The 21,149-nt window shown below is 43.1% G+C and overlaps 1 protein-coding gene across 7 annotated transcripts in view; it reads left to right on the plus strand.

Annotated features, from left to right (window-relative positions):
* Window positions 1–21,149, plus strand: part of ZNF362 (zinc finger protein 362) — a 190,792-nt gene that overhangs the window by 143,448 nt on the left and 26,195 nt on the right. For all 7 annotated transcript variants that reach the window (XM_078643020.1, XM_078643023.1, XM_078643019.1 and 4 more), the window contains 2 exons: window positions 10,397–10,621; window positions 12,027–12,105. In XM_078643020.1, coding sequence (XP_078499146.1) covers window positions 10,397–10,621; window positions 12,027–12,105 — 304 coding nt within the window. The remainder of the gene's footprint in view (window positions 1–10,396; window positions 10,622–12,026; window positions 12,106–21,149) is intronic.

A 21,149-nucleotide genomic window follows, 5' to 3' on the forward strand; every position in this document is an offset into this window, starting at 1 on the left:
GGTATTAGGATGCCTGTTTTTTGCGGTGAAGTTTCCGCCGCAAAAAGACAGGCGGGAAATGCCTTTGAGCGGCCCGTTGCAGGGGTGGGGTGCTGCACGTGGGGGGTACCTATGTTACCCCCCTACATTTGCATGTACAAGGTGGCAGGCACCGCACGGTGCCTGCCACGTTGTACATGCAAATGTGAAACATGTATTTTTACATTGTGGCGGGTGCTGCCACCCGCCACAATGTAAACATACAGGATGCGCACGCCAGTGTGGCGGGCGCAACCTAATTCGTTTTGCGGGACAGCCGCACCTATGGCGGGCGGTCCCTATTCCAGCAGCGACCTCCATCGTATTCGGCCCCATAGTTTTTCCAACACTTTCTCTACTGTCACACAGACTGGAATGGGAACAGTAAATCTTACCCCTCCGAAGTCCAACGCTTTTACTACTGTTGTACAGACATGAGTGGGAAAAGTAAATGTATCCCCTCAAGTCCAACGCTTTTCCTACTGTTGCACATACTGAAGTGAGAATAGTAAATCTTCACCCCCCACCCCCTCCGATGTGACCATAATTTAACTTTTGAATATTCAGGTTTATGCTGGTTAAGCAAGCTACTGCTGTGCCTCTGTTCTAGAGGCTCCCAAAGCTTTAATTATTATTTGACCACTATGAAAACCTTTACAGATACCACTTTCATGGGTGCCTCTTAATATGTAGCTTTGCTGCTTGAAAGGGAAGGTAATTCGATGTATACTGTTGCTCAGACTTGAGTGGGAATAGTAAATATAACCCCTCCGAAGTCCATCACTTTCCCTACTGTAGCTCAGACTAGAGTGGAAATATTAAATCTTACCCCTTCGAAGTCCAACGCTTTCCCTACTATTTATAGTTTTTTTAGTAAATGTTTTTTTTGGGGGGGGATATTTAATTTATTGTATAGACAAATTAATATTTTTTTATTGAATTGATTATATTTTTATGGTGAGATTGTGTATGTAATATATGTGTGTTTCATTTTCATAGTAATACATTTAAAATATTAAAAAATATATAATGTAAAGTAAATACTTTTTTATTATTATATATATATATATATATATATATATATATATATATATATATATATATTCACTTAAAAAATACATGGGTTTCAGGCCTTATATAGTTAGGAATTAGCATTTAAAAAACCATTGAAATTGCTCCTATATAGTTAGTTGTACTAACTATATTTCGCGCACCCGCAATCCACTGCTGATGATGTCACATATTACATCATTCATGACATGGTCAGTGACATCACTGATGACATCTCAAATGACATCACTGATGACATCTCATTTGACATCACTGATGACATCATCCAGTGACTGTGTGTTTCTGTAAAGTTTAAATATGTTTTACATATTGAAGAATGAGTGGATGTATAAGTGTCTGGATGAAGGATTTAGTAGGTGCGTGACTGTATGAGTGAGTGATTAAATGTGTCTTACTAAATGCATGGGTTAGTGACTAAACTGTCTGAATGTGTGCATCAGTATGTCTGTTGTTGTGTAAGCTGCTGCATGTGTTAATCAGTAGCTATATGAGTGGCTATATGGGTTATTGATTGGTTGCCCAAGTATTTGAATGGGAGACTGAGTGTGTGTGTGGGTGGCTGGGAGGTGTGTGACTCTGCATAGATGTGTGAGCAGTTGTTTCACTAGGTGTATGAGTTCAAGAGTGCATGTAGAAACAGCTATATGGGTGGTTGACTGTGTGCATGGGTGTGTTGGTGAGTGAATGGGTATCTCAGTGCTACATGTCCAAGTACATATGTAAAACACAGTGCATGTGAGAGTTGGCATATATAAATAACTATACATGAGAGCCAGTGAATGTGCGGGTGGCTGTATGGATCATTGTGTACTTGTATCAGTGATTGTATAAGAGAGTAAGTATGTGTTAGTATATGTTTGAATAAGAAAGGTCTTGTGTGTATAACTGTATAGTTGAGGAAATGGAAGTGTGATTGATTCTTTGCATGACTGACTAGGTGTGTGAGTAACTCCATGGATGAGTGGCAGTGTGTGAGTGTCTGTATAGGTGTATGAGTGCATATGATAGTGTTGTATTGATGAGTGACTGTATGTATGAGTGATTCTATGGGTGAATGAGTGAATGTGTGTGTAGACCTAGGAATCAGTGAGTGCGTATGTAGTAACTGGTACTGGTGTGTCAATGGTTTCAAGAATGGTAGTCTGTATTTAACACTGGGTGTATCAAAGGTTATATTAGAGTGTGAGGAGGTGCATCGTATTATCACATGAATGATATCATCAGTGATGTCATTTGAGATGTCATCAGTGATGTCATCAGTGATGTCACTGACCCTGTCATGAATGATGTAATATGTGACATCATCAGCAGTGGATTGCGGGTGCTCGAAATATAGTTAGTACAACTAACTATATAGGAGCAATTTCAATGGTTTTTTAAATGCTAATTCCTAACTATATAAGGCCTGAAACCTATGTTTTTTTAAGTGAATTTGCAAGGTTTTTTAAATGCTAATTCCTAACTATATCAGGCGTGAAACCTATATTTTTTTTCAATACATTTCAAAGGTTTTGTAAATGCTAATTCTATTAGCGGATAACGTTTATATATGTTATCCTTCTGGGACCACCTGAGCAGCCATCTTGTTTCTCAGGAGAAGTGAGGCAAAAGATAGCACAAAAGAAGAGTGGAAAACGCGGGGTACACGCACGGTACGCCTACCGTACGCGTACGGTGCGCGTACCCCGCGATTTTATTTTTGTTGATTTTTTTTTGCCCTTGGGGGTCCTCTCTCTTAATAATAGTAGTGTGTGTGTGTATATATATATATATATATATATATATATATATATATATATACACACACACACATATCTCTCCAACCAAAAATCAAAGTATACTAACCAGCTAGCTACTGCCGTTTAACTATTTCAAATTCATGATAGTGGAAGGAAAAAGAGGTGCATTCTCCGTAGAAGAACCTCACCTCCATGGCACCATCAACATGTGCCAAACCACACACTCTTACACTTCTGGACACCCAATGGCAACCTTACTTAAGATCCAATGGGCTAAATATCCTACCCATGCAGAGTGAAACACACAGAGTAGAATGGCCTCCGTAACATACAGTAATTGGATGCTGCTGATATCGAGACCGGATACATGAGGAGGATTGTAACATTGTAGAGCATCAATCATATCTCTGCTCATGCGTACTCTAGTTGTATAGTGCGAACCTCAACACAAGGCAGCAGATTTGCGAGGCTAAAGTGTTAAGCCAAGATGGGGTGTTTAGCCTATATAATTATGAGTAGGCTGTCCTGTTTTCAGTTTCTATTTTTGCTAAATTCTGGTGGGGTTTTTTCAGTGTTTTCAATATCTTAAAAAACAGTTGTTATCAGTGGTTACACATTTTCACACCACTAAACACAACAGAAAAGGTGTTTTTACGGTGTTTATGGAACGTTTAGCTTTTATCATTGCTTGCTTTCTGCACTGAACGAACATGGTATATAGACAGTGTACGTATAGTGTAGATGAGGTCCAAAGAGATTTTTGCAAATTAATCTTATTATAGTACACCATACAATACTTCTTCAGTGAGTCTTTGGTCATGTGTGCTCGCGCTTTCCTTCCCATGTAAACTTCTGTGAAAAGACCCTCTCAGCATTCATAGCCCCTTGGGCTGAGAACCGTCAGCTAAGGGGCACAGTTTGGATGACTCTTTCTTAGATACCACATAAAGCACTAAATGATAAATATTTGCGTTTTAGTTCCTGGGCATAAGAAAACAGTGCACCAGAATGGACTAAAAAGTCAATAGCATCCCTCATTAACTCTGAAGATTGTAAAGATGCTTTCAGCATACCATCTAACAAGTGGTAAGGATCTCCTACAGGGAATCACTTCAGCTCGGGTATCAATTTTGACAGGTCATCACACACATTTTTTATATACGTAGCTGAATCCCTACAAATACAAACAATATCACTCCAATCTTTGTTGAACTTGGAAAGAACCTTTTTTGTAGAGCATAACAAGTGACACTGCTTTCCATGTTTTCCAAAAGTCTGGTGTCACGTTTTCACCACTATCCCAGATGCTTGGTGATATATATACTTGTCACTATACCTTAGATTTAATGTTTAAACCCTGAGGTGTTGGCAATTCACCTACTATCAATACTGACCAACTAGAAACGATGGTCTGATGTATTAAGGTTTTTTTCCCATTCTCTGTGGGCAAATGTGATGACACATATTAGGAAAGATTTTGATGAAACTAGCCATTTTACCTATTAGTGAAAGAATCAAATGCAGCCAAAATATCAAATGTGAGTTTGATATGTCCTGATTCTCTACAGTTTATAAAATAATTAAACTAAACCTAAAACATGAAACTAAACCCTGCATCTTTAGACCAAAGGCCATAAAACTGAAAAAAGTAAAAGGAAGAAGAAACAATATTTTAGTGGCATCCCTAAAGAACAAAACTCAAGCAGAATAATGTTAGCCAGTGTTTCTTACTGCTAGCTTGTATAACAAAGGTACATTTTATTGACCCCTTCAGTAAGAACAAAATGACTTTCACTCACTTTTTCCTTTCTTTGAATGGCATTTAGTTTGTGGTTGTGCAGGTGTTTTTTCAGTGTTTATATGTTTTCACCGGTGAGGGCTATTTTTCTTTCAGTGGGGTTTTATCAGTTTTTATAGGTTTAAACCTAAACGCCACAGCCTAATTATGAGACTGATTCACACTTACTTGGTTAAGAGCTTAGATGGATAATTAAAGGACCTTGCTCTGCATGACAGGCTGCATGGTACCTGGGAAGACCTTGGCAAGTTTTATTGACCTATGATGGTGCTTTTGCGAATGGAACTCTTTGAGGGGTTCTTGATGATTTGAAGGCTCCGCCATGCCACCAGTTTATACTCTGGGCTTCTAGTCAGGCAACTAGGGCTTGCTGTCTTGATTGAATGCTGAACTGAGCTGTAAGCTTTGCAGAACTATCCCACAAAATGGCAGGAGAGCGCAAGTGCTGTACCCTGTGTTTGTCTGATGCAAGAAATAGTTTGTGTTCGACCTGAGAGGAGGGCTGTCTGCGCTGGGTGTAAGTGTCTGTACACGTGTGCCAGAGAGTTGGGGAGATCAACCCTCTTCACATTGCTGTCTGGGATATGGGGTCCCGGGGCACTCCTAGCAACATTTTGTTTAAATCTTTTTTATTAACATTTTGCACATTTTAAGCATATAGACAGAACAGTGTTTATACAGCCAAAAGAGAACGGTGGTTGCCAACTGTAAGGTGCCCAGTACCTAATGATAAACAAGCATTAGAAATGCAATAGGTCTCGCAGCATTAGAGTTAGTGCTTTTAGAATTGTTAATGGTTTTTTTTGTAAATCTTTAGCATGAGGTTGAGGGTGAGTGAGGGTGAGTGAGGGTGAGGGTGAGGGGTTGAGGGTGAGTGAGGGTGAGGCTGAGGGTGAGGGTGAGTGAGGGTGGGTGAGGGGTTGAGGGTGAGGGGTTGAGGGTGGGTGAGGGTGAGGGGTTGTTCCTGTTGGGCCAGCCCTGCTGCTGGCTGGGGGAGGGCTGGTGAGACTGGTGGAGGGAGTTGATGGAGAAGGGGTCGAGGTGTGAGTAGGGGTCTGCCGACTGGGAATACGACAGGGGCTGGTAGGGGGGCGGGAAGTACGGAGGCTGAAAGTCAGACGAGCCAGAATGAGAGAGAGGAGGGGCCGGGCTGTACAGGTGCTGGCTCATGGCCGAAAGGTGAGGTAACCTCGGGTTCCCGTTGCTGCTGCCATCATGTCGGTCCAGAGGAGAGAGGAAAAACACAAGATGTAGGTAATTGAGAAAGAAAAAGGACTCAAAATTGTTAATGGTTTTTTTTGTAAATCTTTAGCATGAGGTTGAGGGTGAGTGAGGGTGAGTGAGGGTGAGGGTGAGGGGTTGAGGGTGAGTGAGGGTGAGGCTGAGGGTGAGGGTGAGTGAGGGTGGGTGAGGGGTTGAGGGTGAGGGGTTGAGGGTGGGTGAGGGTGAGGGGTTGTTCCTGTTGGGCCAGCCCTGCTGCTGGCTGGGGGAGGGCTGGTGAGACTGGTGGAGGGAGTTGATGGAGAAGGGGTCGAGGTGTGAGTAGGGGTCTGCCGACTGGGAATACGACAGGGGCTGGTAGGGGGGCGGGAAGTACGGAGGCTGAAAGTCAGACGAGCCAGAATGAGAGAGAGGAGGGGCCGGGCTGTACAGGTGCTGGCTCATGGCCGAAAGGTGAGGTAACCTCGGGTTCCCGTTGCTGCTGCCATCATGTCGGTCCAGAGGAGAGAGGAAAAACACAAGATGTAGGTAATTGAGAAAGAAAAAGGACTCAAAATCCGCGCGCATGCTTCGTATATTCAGTTTTGCGCTTTTCACTTCAATTATCGAGTTTTAAAAAAAAGAAATTATATAGCTATATTTAACAGATTAATCGTAAGTCAAAATCGCTGGGAAAAAATATGCATCAATAAAATCAATTATCCATCTAAAAATGCACTATGGAATGGACTCCTTGCGTTTTTTTAGCGCCGGATACTTCCTATCCAATACCTGCGCACTATTGGAAGTTCGTAGAATAAAGACAGAAACACGATTTGCCCAGGATCACACAATTTTTATGGCGCTGGAAAACATTGTAAAACTCTGGACTCAGGATTGCGTAAACTACAATGTAGCCTTGATCACATGTATGACAGCTCGTTCCATGTGCATTAATGCTCAAACAGTGCTTCTCCAACACAAATGACATCCCCAGCTCACGGTAATCACCACAGGCACGCCACATCAGTCAAACAGAGCACGTACCCGAGATTTTAAAGGCATTTGAGCACCAGTTTCCGGGTGAAAAGAATCAATTAATGACAGCGAGATATGTATGAGGAAAAACACATTTGGCAAGCAATGCAATTCAGCGGTGTGCTTTGTATATTAGAAGAAGTACGGGGAAAGCTGCAAAGTGTGTTTTTTTTGTTTTGTTTTTTAGGGGTGAGGGGTCCCACTGCGGAAAAATACATAGATGTTTTTGCAAACGATTGCTGAATTTTAAAACATAGACGGGTTGCCTAAAGCAAAACGTGAGTCACCAGTGGCACAGCCTGTCATCCGAGGGCAAGGCGCTTCCAGTGCGAAGAAAAACAGATTAACATATTTTCTCACAGAAAGAAACTGTGCCGTGATTTTACCGCTCCATGCTTGCTGGAATTACACAAATACTTAATTAAAGATAGTCGCACACATACTGCCGTTACGACGCTTGAAAACGACCGTTTCTAAATTCGTTTTACGCAAGCACCAACCAGCTGACTAACAGCTCCGCGACGAAGAAATCGCAGTTTTGTGCACCCACTGGCGTCCCCGCGTTACACTGTTCATGTGGTTCAAAAGCAGCTGACATAAGCAAAGTTCTGCGTTTAGATTCCACCCTGACAAGCACATTTATCAAGTTAATGCAAATTGTTATAGTGCGTGCCAGTTTTTAAGTGCGGCTGCGAGTGAAGTGGGCTTTATGTTAATAAATAAAAGTATTTGCGGCCGTGCACATTCTAGGTATTGCGTGGCTGTGAATATTATAGGTATTGCAAGGCTCTTAATAAAGCGGGCGCCATGTTAATAAATAAAAGTTTTCAGCAGCCATGCATATTATAGGTATTGCAGGGCTGTGAATAAAGCGGGCATCATGTTAATAAAATAAAAGTATTCGGCGACCGTGCACACTGTAGGTATTGCGTGGCTGAGAACATTATAGGTATTCACTCAGCATGGTGCCCTTGTTCACATTGCCCTGAAACTGCGCTTTAGATCTTGTTTAATTTTACATACACAGGCTGATCAAAATTATTTGAATAAACAACTTACCTCTGGTTAACTGTGCAGTTGTGCATTTATTTCATGTAACACAGTTTTAACCAGTCTTTTTTAAAAGCAAATAAACCATTGAAACAGGGCTGTCTACGGGATAACATGATTAGTCTACATCATACAGTGTGTTTGAAATATGCGTTACAGCAGTTTATCTAAGTACTGCCTTGTGAAAAACTAACTACAGAACCACAGAGCTTTATATTGTCCAGCATTTAAATCCGGCCGTCATCCATAATGCTTGGTAGCAGGCTCTGCACTCTGATTACAGAACGCCGGTGTCATTAAGTGAGCAAATTAAAGACGTGAATAATTCACTGGTGCGGCTGATTGTTGTGCTGTTTGCACGCAAGATATAAAAGAAGAGAGGGAAGTTGGGCGCGCCAGAGCTGGATGGGGCTAGGAACTTGTTCACTTCACAGGCGAGCATGTACGTCGGGCACAAACTGTGCAACTTCTATTGCCCGGCGGGTGTCTGTATGTTCCAGGCTTACCGGTACTTTTATTGCGTGGTGGAGCGGTGAGGCGCCCGCGAGCGGAGGGAGGAAGTTGGGCAGAGCACCAAATGCTGCAGAGGGAAGTGTGTATTAAAGAAGCGTTGCAACCTTAAGGGAAAGATTGCATGTGTGCCAAGCGTGGGGGAAGAGAGGGGATTCAATGCGAAGGGCAGGGGAGCTTGAAGGAGCACGCCGCGGCGTATAAAACAAAAGAAAGGAGGCGCCTGCTTCATGCCGGGTGAAACTGCCACGCATTAATGCACACTGCCCGGGCGAAACTGCCACGCATTAATGCACACTGCCTGGGTGATACTGCCACGCATTAATGCACACTGTGAGAGCCATCTCCCTCCCTGGCTTCATTCCCATATGAAGAGAAGCACAGGGGAAGAGCAAATTAAGTTGTGCGAGCCGGCCTAAAAGACAAGACGGAGGGAAGAGAGGGGAGGGGGGAGGAGAAATGCGACACGGCGGGAAGGGGCAGGCAGGATGACTCAGGGGAGGGGGCGGAGCGGGGCAGAGCGGCATGTGGGTGTGAAGAAGCCGGGCCTTTGAAGTGAAGCTAAGCTTCACTTCAAAGGTGTCGGAGGAATGCGGGCGGCTGTGCACGCGCTTTTAAGCTCAATGCACATGCGCATTGAGCTTAAAAGTCACGGGCACTGCAAGGAATCGCCACGATTCCTTGCAAGTTAGATAAAGAGTCGATGAGCCCCTATAGTCTCGCTTGCTCGATGCGCATGCGCATCGACAGGCGAGACCTAAAAAGGGCACAGATGGGTATCTCATGGTGGCTGTGGTGGGCCGCCGTGCAGCGTCCATGGACAAGACATATCAATGTCGAAGTGTTTCAGCGCCGGCTTGCATGCAGACATCATTGATATAGTGCAAATTGAACCGAACTGGGGACATAGGGCACAACAAAAGGAGGACAACACAAAGCAAGGAATGGTGGGGGTAGTCGCTTGAGACCTGCTACCGTGTCTAGTGCAGTCGGGGAGGCCAGAGCCAGCGGGATCAGATAAAGCAGGAGTATTAATACAGTAGGATTATTGTGATCAGGAAGTCAGTGTTACCCAGCATCCCCTCCAGTGGGAGATGGACTACGGATAGCGGCCCCAAAGGTCATGCTTGGGTCACCTGTGATAGTGACTATTACTCCTATCAACATTTTGATCTTCAGAAAGGGAGAACGCTGCATCTCGGATTGCAGTGTACTGGTTTTTTAGAAGTTCTAAAAAAGATCTTAATATCAAAACAAACTAGCACTGGCAATCCTAGTTGGTCGGGCTTTAAAGGAATGATGTATGGTAATGTGAAGCATTACTAGTAAATAGCATTGGAATATGTATGCCTTTTGTGTGGAAGTGATAGACTGTACGTTTAAAGGTCAAGAGATGGTTGCACTGTCAAGCCAAATGTAAAAATCCATGTTGGTTAAGGCCCACACTCATTCTGTCTGACTGCTGCCAGATAAAAACCACATAAAATATCTAGTTATCCAGTACACTTTCATAGCATGCCAGTATCATGTGTAGATAGGTCCCTGAAAGTTCAAGCATAGCCGGTTGGATAAATAAACAAAACACAGCTGCATGGAAGGCACCCACTTTTTAGTGGATGCACACAACTTCTGCTCAATCAAAATCTTTACTTCTGGCTCCCAACACGTGTTGGGAGCCAAAGTCCCTCTATATTGATACTCACATAATTGTCTGGTGACAGCTGCGCTGTCAGACCAGACCATAAAAAGGCTAACCATGTCTGGGTTTAGAGTTGTGTTTCCTTTAACACTGTTGCTGTCTGCTGTCATTCATATATGTTGTCCAAACCCTTGATAGCATGAGGCGAATAACTAGGTATGCAGTTTTAGCAGTCTCCGGCTTCTTCTTATTTAAAATAATAATTAATCCAACTGAAGTAACTTCCCAAAATGAAATGACTTGTTTAATCTTGCTTTGTTTTCTTTTAACCAGGTGTAAAATTTGCCCCTTAACCTTTTTCACGAAGTCGGAGATGCAGATTCACTCCAAGTCTCACACGGAAGCCAAACCTCACAAGTGCCCTCACTGCTCAAAATCCTTTGCCAATGCCTCTTACCTGGCCCAGCACCTGCGCATTCACTTGGGTGTAAAACCCTATCACTGCTCCTACTGCGAGAAATCCTTCCGCCAGCTCTCTCACCTGCAGCAGCATACCAGGTAATAAGGGTGATAATCTGTAAGTACTGTGACTTCGACTTCCTCTCCTTACAGACCTATTTGCGCTTGTGATTTAGTGTCTCTTCCTTTTTAATGCAAACAACCATTGGCAAAGCCAAGAGACCTGACTTTAATGTGCAAGTCCATGCAATCTGCATATATGCATACATTTGATTGTAATCATTGCCAAATAAAGACCAGATCTATTGGCTCTGGCAGTCTTTGTTTGGGTTAAGCACTTGGATTGTGTGCTTTTAAGTGTATGTATATGTAAGTAAATATGAACGTGTGTGTGACTCGTACACAATTCCTGATTAAAACATTGAAAAAGGCTGCTGTTTTAAAAAAAATGCATTGTTTTCTGTCGACAATACATGTATGAGATAAATAATTTAATCTAAAAGGCGGGTTGCATTAAAAAAAGATTGTATTCGGTGTTTACACTTTCCAAATAATGTAATCTGTCAATGACTTTTGAAAGGCAAAATAGTCCCCCCTTAAAATGCAGTGAAAACATTCCATTGAAAGCATGATGATACAACAAAGAGACAATAACATGAGCTGAGAGAGAAATGCTCCTCTAGGAGCAGCCAAAGCAATTCTTTTGAATATTTGAAGGAATTGATAATATCGAACTATAATTATTACTTGACAGTTGAATTAGTGAATTAAACTACAGTGCGAGAATTCATTCCATTCCATTCACCCATAATTCAAGGTACCTCTGTGTTCACTGATATTAGCTGATTTCATGTTATGTAATGTTAATAGCTCACAGAATCCCTGTGTTCATTTGCTAGGCTAAACCATTTGTGGATCCCATGAAAGAATAGAGTTCTGGATCACCGCTACGACTGTGAACCCCAAGATTTCTAGTTCATGCTATTTCCTCCCCTTTGGATCTATTTTCCCTCCATTTGCTTTTCCAGGATGCAAGTGCTGATTTATTGTGTGCCTCTTGCTTGCCTTGTCTTGGGGCTCTGCTTTATTTCTGTAATGTTGGTTTCTGCAATCGGCTGTGCATCTCACGGTCTAAAACTCCTCTCTTCCTCTTTGTAATTTGGTGTGGCAGTATTTTTCCCAGAGGAACATTGCGACCCTAAAATGTCACTATGTAACTTGGGACGTCTGTATACTTTTTCCCTGTGCATTTTGTTAATGCTGAACCACATCTTAATCCCTGCTTTTCTGGTGGTAATAACGATTTTCTTCGTGTCTTAGAACATGTTTGTGCCCCCTTCTTTTTGCATTGTCTATTTTAATATTGTGTCATTTGAAGCTCTTGTATGTTCTAAGAAATTTGGATTTGTAAATCACACCATTTTACTTTGTCTAGTATCTTGTCGTTTTAGTTGTTGCCATTCCACATTAACATTTTGATTTTTTTTTTTTTCTTTTTATCTAGAATCCACACCGGCGATAGACCTTACAAGTGTCCACAAACGGCTTGCGAAAAAGCTTTCACTCAGCTCTCCAACCTCCAGGTTAGTCACTGACTGAGTGCCCGCCTCAGCTCGCTCTTCACTATGTACAGTGACACTCGTCCCCTGGCTTTCACATATGCTGCTGTATCCGCTACTTTTTGTCATATTGTTGTGGGCACTCTGCAGCCACTGGCTAGCTACTGCATGAAATGAATAAAAAGTTCCTCGAAAAGATTCTTAGAGGTGCATTTCCATAAATATTGTTTAAATAGCTCATTAAAAATTACAAAAAAAATATACATCTCAAACTAAAAGGGAATGTTCTTTGTACCTGTATCTCACTGCAGTGCAATAATTTCTACAGCCACAGACATCGTTTTTTAGCCTATCTGGTTCTCCTTTCGTTCTAGCAGAGAAGTGTCTTTTTTATTCCATTTGTTGAAGTCTGGCTTCGGTAAAATCAGTGATGAAAAACAACTATCTTTTTAATATACCCCTGTTTGTAGTGTACATTGAGAAACGTGATGAAAGGGGAGCTTTTCCAACTAGAGGGGTGGCCAGTGCCATTCTTTATCCACTGTCATTGAGGGGCTTTGCCACGGATGCTTTTGGGGTTCACACACAGGATTTTAAAGTAAATTAGTTATTAACGTGAAACTGCATGTATTTCCTCAATGCCCTGTCTACAATTCATGGGTGCTGCTACATTGTAAGCCCCAATTTATCCTTGAGATTACATTTTCAAGCATTCAAAAGATCCTATCTGTTTCATCTCTGTTGTTTCATCTGATTACGATTGGAAGTTTTAACGTAGACCTGGGTAGTTTTGTACAGAGATTGGGATGCAGTAGGCCTAATCATTGTTATGTGGTTGTCATTTTACATTTTTCGGTTCTTTTAACATACGGGTTAAACTTTTGGAAAGCTGTTTAAAACCAACTAGAAGTTGAAGATGCTCTGTTTTCATGTCTTTGATAGGCCTAGACTCTCTGCTCAGTTTTTTAAAAGGACATTTTAAAAGAGGCAGTCAGCTCTTGCATGATCAAGCGGTAAGGTGTCATTGGCGTACGTGTGGAAGCCTGTGGAAAGTATGAAGAACATTTTGTGCACTGGTTTCAGACCATGTTTAAATAGCAACTATCTCGAAGATCCACGTGAGAGTCAGTCTTATTGCAAAAAAGTAATTTTAAAGATTTTTATTAATCCAGGGGTTGTGGGGGTGTTTGCTCAAACATCTTGGAAAAGCTGTCTCCGCAAAGGCTTTTCAGCCCAAAAGACTAAAACGCTACTAAATAAACTGAAACTACAGTCTCCCTCGAGGTGAGTACAAGTCCTGCTGGTCTCCAAGTTCTTGCACTTGAACGTTTCCAGGGCTTTTTATTTAATGATGAGTTTCCCTCACCAGGGGAAACAGTGTTGGGTGTAATTTTTTTATTAATCTCGGCCGCTATTAATTACTCTGGACTCCATTCCAGTGCATCTTAGTTTTTGGTCACTGTGCCTCCACACAGAGTGACAAAACTTATGCAGATCAGTCGTGGCTCTGCTCCAGAAGGTGCTGTCCAACCTAAAATGACAGGCCGTGCTCCCTCTGAATGGAAACAAAAGCAACCACAGTCCATTTTCATCCTTCTGTGACCTGTCTTTGGCAGCTCGGTGGAGAATGGCCCATCTGGTGGGTACCAAGACTGATTTGCCTATGGTTGGCATCTGTAATGACACAGGCAAGATACATAACATTGACTGGATTGTGGCCCAGAGGAACTGCAAGTGACTGAGATTAAATCTAGTATTAGGTTCATCCCTTTACATGTTTTTAAAGTTTCCAGTACCAGGCATCTTCTCAGCCAGTTTAGTTTACTTACCTGAGATGAGATTAGCTCAGGTTAATGTTACTCGTCTTGCCTCAAGGATTCCGCCTTTATTTGGTTTCACTGATTTATTAGCACCTCTGTATCTGAAAAAAGAGTTTCTGCTATTTTCCTTTGGAAGATGACCAGCTAAGCTTGGTTTTTTGTATGTTACATACTCAAAAGTAGGTCCATGTAAATAGTTTGAGTAACTTGTTGGCTGTTTAATTATAAACATTGTAGGTTAAGGGGCATCAAATCATTGTAGTGGTGCAGATGAATGCAAACACTGAGTGCAGCGGAGTGTCTTTGTGTCTGATTCGGCATCACTACATTCCGGTAACGGTCAAAACACGTTTGCGTTTATTCTTTGCTGTTTTCCCTTAATAAATTTGGAAATGAATACATCATGGGAGAGTGCTGCTGATTATCCTAAAAACTATCTGTAGCTAGATATAGATATTATATAGATATGCCTTTATCTTTCGATTTGGAGAACACATCTGCTAACTAGGAAGGTGTCCTGGTGCAGATAACTACCGGAGTCTACTAATTTGATACTGCACCTGTCTAAAGTGTGTAGAGCCAGGTTTTCGCTAATTTTCTAAACTCCCAACAATTCGGAGGTGGAACGGAAGAAGGCAGGGAGATTGTTACATAGTCGTTCTGCCTGAACTAGAAAAGCTCTGTTCCCAGTGAGCGATTGCGTTGGCACCACCAGAAGATTAGTGACTGAAAAGCACAGTCTGTGAGCGGGATGCCACCGGAAGAATTCCTTACAAAGAGAGGCAGACCCTGGTCCATAAATAGCCTTGTGTACCATACACCGAGATTTTAAAAAGAATCCTTTTTGGCACAAGAAGCCACAGAGGCCAAAAGCAGATGAAGAAGCTACTTGGGCTGCTGCAGTCTGGATACGGTAAAGCTTCCCGAGCAGATGGTCAGGAAAGCCTAGAAATAAGGAGTCACCATAATCCAATCTGCTTAGGATCACCACCTGGACTATCAGAGGTTAAAAATGTATCAGTAGGGGTAGAATCTTCTGAAGTGTTTTCAAAAATGCAAATTATGTGGAGGTGAGTATGTTGACCTGAGATATCAAAGAGAGATCTGTATCCAATTGGAACCCCAGATTTCTTACGGCTGAAGAGGAGGTAAGGGGAACTGCCTCTGGCCATGGCCAAAAATTGGCAGGTGAAGGCCGTGGTACCTTTCCTTTAGCGTAGCAGAGAACCTCTGTCTTATCTCAATTAAATTTAACAGAATTCTTTTAAAGCCACGTTGAGATATCCTTCATACAAGTATGAAATATTTAGAAGGAAGCACGTACAGATTGATCCACTGAGATGGTAAGTTTAGTGTAATCTGCATAATTCATAAACTAGACACCATGCTTGCAGATAAACTAGGCCAGCGATCTGAGCCCTATGGCACAGCTTGACCAGTTTCCCTAAATTCTGCGCGGATAGGAGGGAAACAAAAGGCTGGTGCCTATTAGTAAGATATGATCAGCCCCATTTCAGTGCTGCACCACTGACTCCTACTTCATCCCGTCTTTTTTTGTCAAGATCTCATGATTACAGCGTTGAAGGCAGCTGAAAGGTCTAATAGAACCGGGGCAACAAAGTTACCCTTATCGGCCGCCAGTAAGAGGTTGTTCAAGACAGAGACTAAACCCACTTTTGTGCCATGTTGAAGTGAAAAGCCGGCCTGAGCTGGATCCATCACTGGTTTTGTCCCAGTTAACCGGAAAGTATCCAATTCACATGTTTTACCAGTATATTTCCTGGAAAGGGCAGAAGGGAAATTAGTTACAAATTATACATAATAGAGGGATCCGCCGTGTGTTTGTTTTCTTCCAGACTGTGTGCAACATTCTTGACGCCAGCACTCTCAAGTATTTTTACATCAATATTCAGCATTGATAATGGGTGATACAACGCTCTTTGCCCAGTTTCGCTAACATCACCACCAAGGCCTCCTGCATCGAGTCTGGCAATTGCCCCTTTGAGACAGCTTCCTCTAAGACTTCCAACAGTTTGTCTGCTAGCACTCCCACGTACCTCTGATAAAATTCTACCGGCAGCCCATCCTCACCCGGCGCCTTCGCAGTTTTGCAACTGTGTTGCCGCTGTAGTAAAGTAGGATCTGCTTCTTATGGTTACCCCCACTTTTTGCTTGATGTCTCACAGTTTTTGACTAGTCTGACTGGGATCCTGCTAATCAAGACCCCAGTCTATCTGCTTTCTCCTTTAAATTGCCATACATGTACTTTGTTACGCTCCAGATTGGATACTGGGGTACCCTTATCAGTCCCTAGTATATGGTACCATTGTACCCAGGGCATAGGTACCCCAGAGGCCTCCCATGGGCTGAAACATGTATTATGCCACCCATGAGAGGCCATGCAAAATTGAACTGCAAGTCTGCTACTGCAACCTGGTGCTTGCCCCACTTACTTTAGATATAGGTTCACTATATCTATTGGTCACTACACTTAAAACGTATAAGTCACCCCTACAGCAGGCCTTATCAATCCTGAAGGCAGGGTGCTGGGTTTTATGTGAGAGGGTGCCCCTGCATGAGCAGAGACTCTCTGCAGTTTTCGGAGACCATTCTCCTGGGTCGTCTGTAACTCAGCCTGACATATAGGTAGAGGTGCATTATAACCTCACGGTAAATGCTATCTCGAATACGGCTGCATAGAAACATATCGTGTTTGGTATCAAACACCTTGGAATCATACCTCCACGGGAGGTATGATTCCACCCTTCTGAAGCGAGCTTCGTGGGGTCACTGGTCTATCAGGTGCCAGCCCTCTCGACCCAGACAGCACAAAATGGATGCTGCCGACCAAAGACACATTTCGGACCTCCTGCTGCTGAACCAAGCTAGAGCAGAGGAAGGCAGCTCAATAGGCATCATGTCACAGAGAGGTGTGACCACCTCTCAGACAGAGTTTAGTGCAGAGGTCTTCAAACTTTTGGATGCCGAGACCCCCCTGTCGACATTTTCAGGTGTAAGGACCCCCCTCATGACAAAAATTTCCAAACCTGTTGGCAGAATCTGCACAAGCATCAAACTCCAGCTCTGGTCCAGGCAGCAAAACAAATTTTGGTCCCAGAGCAGGAGCGGGCAAAAAGCCTGGATTCATGGTTCTGCCAATGCTGCAGGTTAACAATCGGTTTCCTAAGCCTACATACTCAGGGGTAGGTTTACAAGCCCCCTGCGCCACCACTACGTCACTTTTTGTGATGTATTGGTGGCGCAGGGGGGCCCTCCATATTTACAAGTAGATGAATAGCCACCCTGCTAGCCTTTTCCTCTCCTTGTAAATATGGCCCCTTCACATGCAGCACTGTGTGTGGAAGAGGAGTTCCATGGGTGTTGCTGTGGGTGTTCCCACGCAACACCCATTGAACAAGACACATCTCCATATTCACAAGAAATCGTAAATCTGGAGATGCGTGTGAATGCTGCGCCACCCTAGAGGTGGCGTAGCGAGGCGCAACAAGGAGAATTTGTTTCATTTCTCCTCATTTTTTCCTCTTTCAATACGTGCTGCATGCTACAGCACGCATTGAAAGAGGAAAATGCCTATAGTAATCGTTTTGTGCAGGAAGGTACCCCTTCATGCACAAAAACAATCTCCCCACAACGCAGGCATCCTTGCACCATGGTGCAAGGTTGCCGGCGCATGAAGCTTGTGCGCCAGCGCGGGGGAAGGTCAGAGATGCGACATATTCTTGTAAAATATGTCGCATCTCTGTGCTTTCCAAACTAACAGAGCACGGCGCAGCAAAATGACTTGCTGCACCGTGCTGCGTTACTTGTTGTAAATCTGCCCTAAAGTGCTTTAAAATTTTTACAACTCCAGCACATCCACAGGACCAAATTCTCACGAGTGCGGGGATGCAATGGGACTTGTATATAATGTTTATATAAGATAAATGATTCCTATAATAGCAATAGGCAAAAGTGAAAAACATTTTGGGGCAGATTTACAAGCCCCTTGCGCCACTTTTACGTCACTTTTAACATGGGAAAAGTGGCGCAAGGGGCTTGTAAATTCGCCTCTTGGTGTACAGAAAAAAACCTTTTAAGATGTATGAATGTCTTTTTGTATTCTTGGTTCATTTCATTTGTGGTTGACCTGTGACATTCTTAACTTCCTCGAGTTTTATTCACAGCTACTGCTTGATAAAACTTTAAATGTAAGGAATAGGCCGAGTGGGGGCCCATGGGGTACTGCCACCAGAAAAAAAACAAAGCCTCTGTAACCAGTTTACAAAGGCATGTAAATATGCAAATGGTCTTTAACAACCTGTCAAAAACTCGGGTGTGCCGGAGATAAGACTCCAGACACTGCCCAGCTCACAGAAGCTCGAGCTGCACTGCAGCAGCCGGGCTGAGACACAGACGAGGAGGAGGGGGGCTGAAGCCCTTGTAGTTCTATGGGCCTGGGAAGAAGTTTGGCTGGGAATGCGCGACCCCCTTTGTAACACTCCACACGCCCCACAGTTTGAAGACCCCTGCTCCAAAGGGACCCAGACTCTGTCCCCTCTGCTTTCAGGTTCCTTTCTTCCAGAATCCAGGCTTGGATTCCACTGGACTCTTTTCACCTTCACTGCAGCAGTATTTCTTCACATCCTTCCATTGAGAACGACTGAGGTTTCCGACACCTCTTCAAACCTATGCACCCGGCTCCCCTGGGATAGGTCATTCGGATACTACAGTATCCACAGGTGGGGTGGCTCGCTAACCTCTTAAGTTCCAAAGAGTTTGCTTGAAGTCCCCCTAGAAGGGTCCTTAAACTTTAACTTTGCAACCGTGACTTTCCCATAGCATTGTACGGAGCACGCAGTCGTGTTTCCTCACTGCACCCGTTCTCCGTAGGGTCCCACTGTCATCACCTTGGGTGGTTCCTTGGGGTCCCAGTGATTCTATGTGCACTAGTCACTGTCTCTAGTCAAGCCGGGATTGTTATACCATTATTTTATTATATGGTCTGGTCTCCCCCTTGAGCCCACTGTGTATTGTGCTACTTACAACTGTTATATGGATCTCGTATTGTGTGCCTTGTGTTTTATCCTCTAGTAGAGAGTGTTATATTAATCAATACATATTTTTATATAACTACTGTTTGGTTCCCCTTCATTTCGTCATTCCGGATGTGATATTCTGGTAAAACAAGCTGCTTTACATTCCTTCAAGATTAAGCTGCTTTACATTCCTTCAAAGTTAGGCCTGAAGGCTGCTCTCCACAGCTACCACTAGGATAGCTTTCTAAAGGTTATCTTTGACCTCATACATCAGAAGGGTCGTTTGGACGGGTGCAAGGTGCCCACTTTAATTAGTGGACAGCATATACCAGGGCAACTTCTCACAGCCGCTATTAACTCTTCTTTAGTTAAAGGTTCCTCTAGATATTCCCTATCTTCCACATCCAGCCTATTCGTTTGCTCTTCCATCAGATATTGTACCCCCCCCCCCTCCACTATTCCCGGCTGTGACTAATAGATTTTGCAGAGGTGGGCTGCAAAAGTTGCACTGATGGCTAGTTCCGTGTAAACTAGCTGTCTTCCCTGGTCCTGGACTGCCCAACAGTGGGGCATGACGTTCCTCCTGTTTAATCAGCTGGGTCAGCAATGGTCCTGCTTTGTCCCCCACGTGTAGCCTTTGTCTGTAGGCCCTAAATACAAATGTGTCCTTAATGGTCGCTCATGTATGTCGAGACTGCCCTTCAACAGTTTTTTTTACCCCATGGTGTACTACTTTCAGTGTCTCCCATTCTATTGATCAACTACCGGTGCTGCCTCGGTTCTCCTCAAAATAATGAGTCCGTGTGTTGCTAACCATGGATGAAGAAACTGGGTCAGTCAATGGGGTAAGTAGGTTTTTCATCGTCAATCCAACCATTAATGATTTCCAGTACCACGCGACATAAGACCTGAATAGAATCGTTTAAACTTATTGGTCTGTAATTTATAAGCAACTTTCTATCTCCCTTTTTATAAAGGGGTACAACCTCAGCTCCCTTAGCGATAGAATTTTTCAACACTAGAATATGTTTAAATCAGTTTTCTTTGTCATGGGTGAACATACCTCTGCTGAACTTTCCCCTGAACAATGGTGTTTATATCAATTTTTACATCACTTAAGTAGAATACCATATCATCTTGAGTCAGGGCTTCGAGGGCATACTGGACAGCATAATTTTAGGCTTGTATTTCCTCAGTGCATAATGCCTTAAAATGGTTAACCTGGTCAGAGGCAAGATGTATTTTGTAGGATGTGCTGCAGCCACATTACCACCAGGCCCAACCCCCCCCCCACATGTCACCAGGGACCAACATTTGCACACATCTTTCTCAGAGCATGTTCTTAGGAGATCTTGCCACCTCTTCTAATCCTGGTCCTGGTTATCTTTATGTTGAGCCAGCTTGTAAGTTTTCTTAGGATGTGTATTTGCTCTACATCCTTTTTTCTATTCGCTAGTGTTAACTGCCTTCTGGTCAGCCTGCATTCCTTGTTGATCTAGGTACTAATATTACAAGAGTTCTTTTTACTGTGTGTGGTAGGTTCTAAAAAGTATAAAGTTATATGTTCAAAACAGTGTGAATGTGTACTTGTTGCTTCCAGTACGTTGTCATTTTTAACCACTATAGCATCTAGCTTCGATGTTGCACTTACAAGATCAAAGCCAATGGATTCAAAGTAGCTAAACATCCTTTGTTATGCAGTGCAGGAGGTAGTCATGCAGCAATTTTCACCAGAGAGACCTCATAGACGGACGTATGTGCTTATGGTCGCTCTCAATTATTTTTTTCTTAACTACCATGTCCACCACACTTTGCCAAAATCTGAGGTCAATCAATATCTGGTCAATTACACTTTAGCAATAAGGCTTCTTATATGTAGTTGCCCCCCTTACTATCCAACTTTGTTCTGCTGTTCATTGCCCTCAGCTCATGTAATGTAAGGGTCTTCAATTGTAGGGCTACTTGAATCCACTTTTTAATAGGGGCTTAAATCAAGTTGAGGGATAGCCCATTGTGAGAAGTTGGCCTGATATATGATGTTTCCAATTCTGGAACCACCTTGTATCAGTCCAAGCTATCCCTTATGGTGTCTGGTTGTAAGTCAACCTTGTAGACAAGCTATCTTAATGGTAGCATAGACTAAGCAGCCTTAAAGGCTAAACTCAAGAGGTCGTGTTAAGCGAGCTGTTTTACCAATCACAGTCCTGTAATA

The sequence above is a fragment of the Lissotriton helveticus genome, chromosome 5_1, assembly GCF_964261635.1.
Source record: "Lissotriton helveticus chromosome 5_1, aLisHel1.1, whole genome shotgun sequence".
Classification (NCBI taxonomy): domain Eukaryota; kingdom Metazoa; phylum Chordata; class Amphibia; order Caudata; family Salamandridae; genus Lissotriton; species Lissotriton helveticus.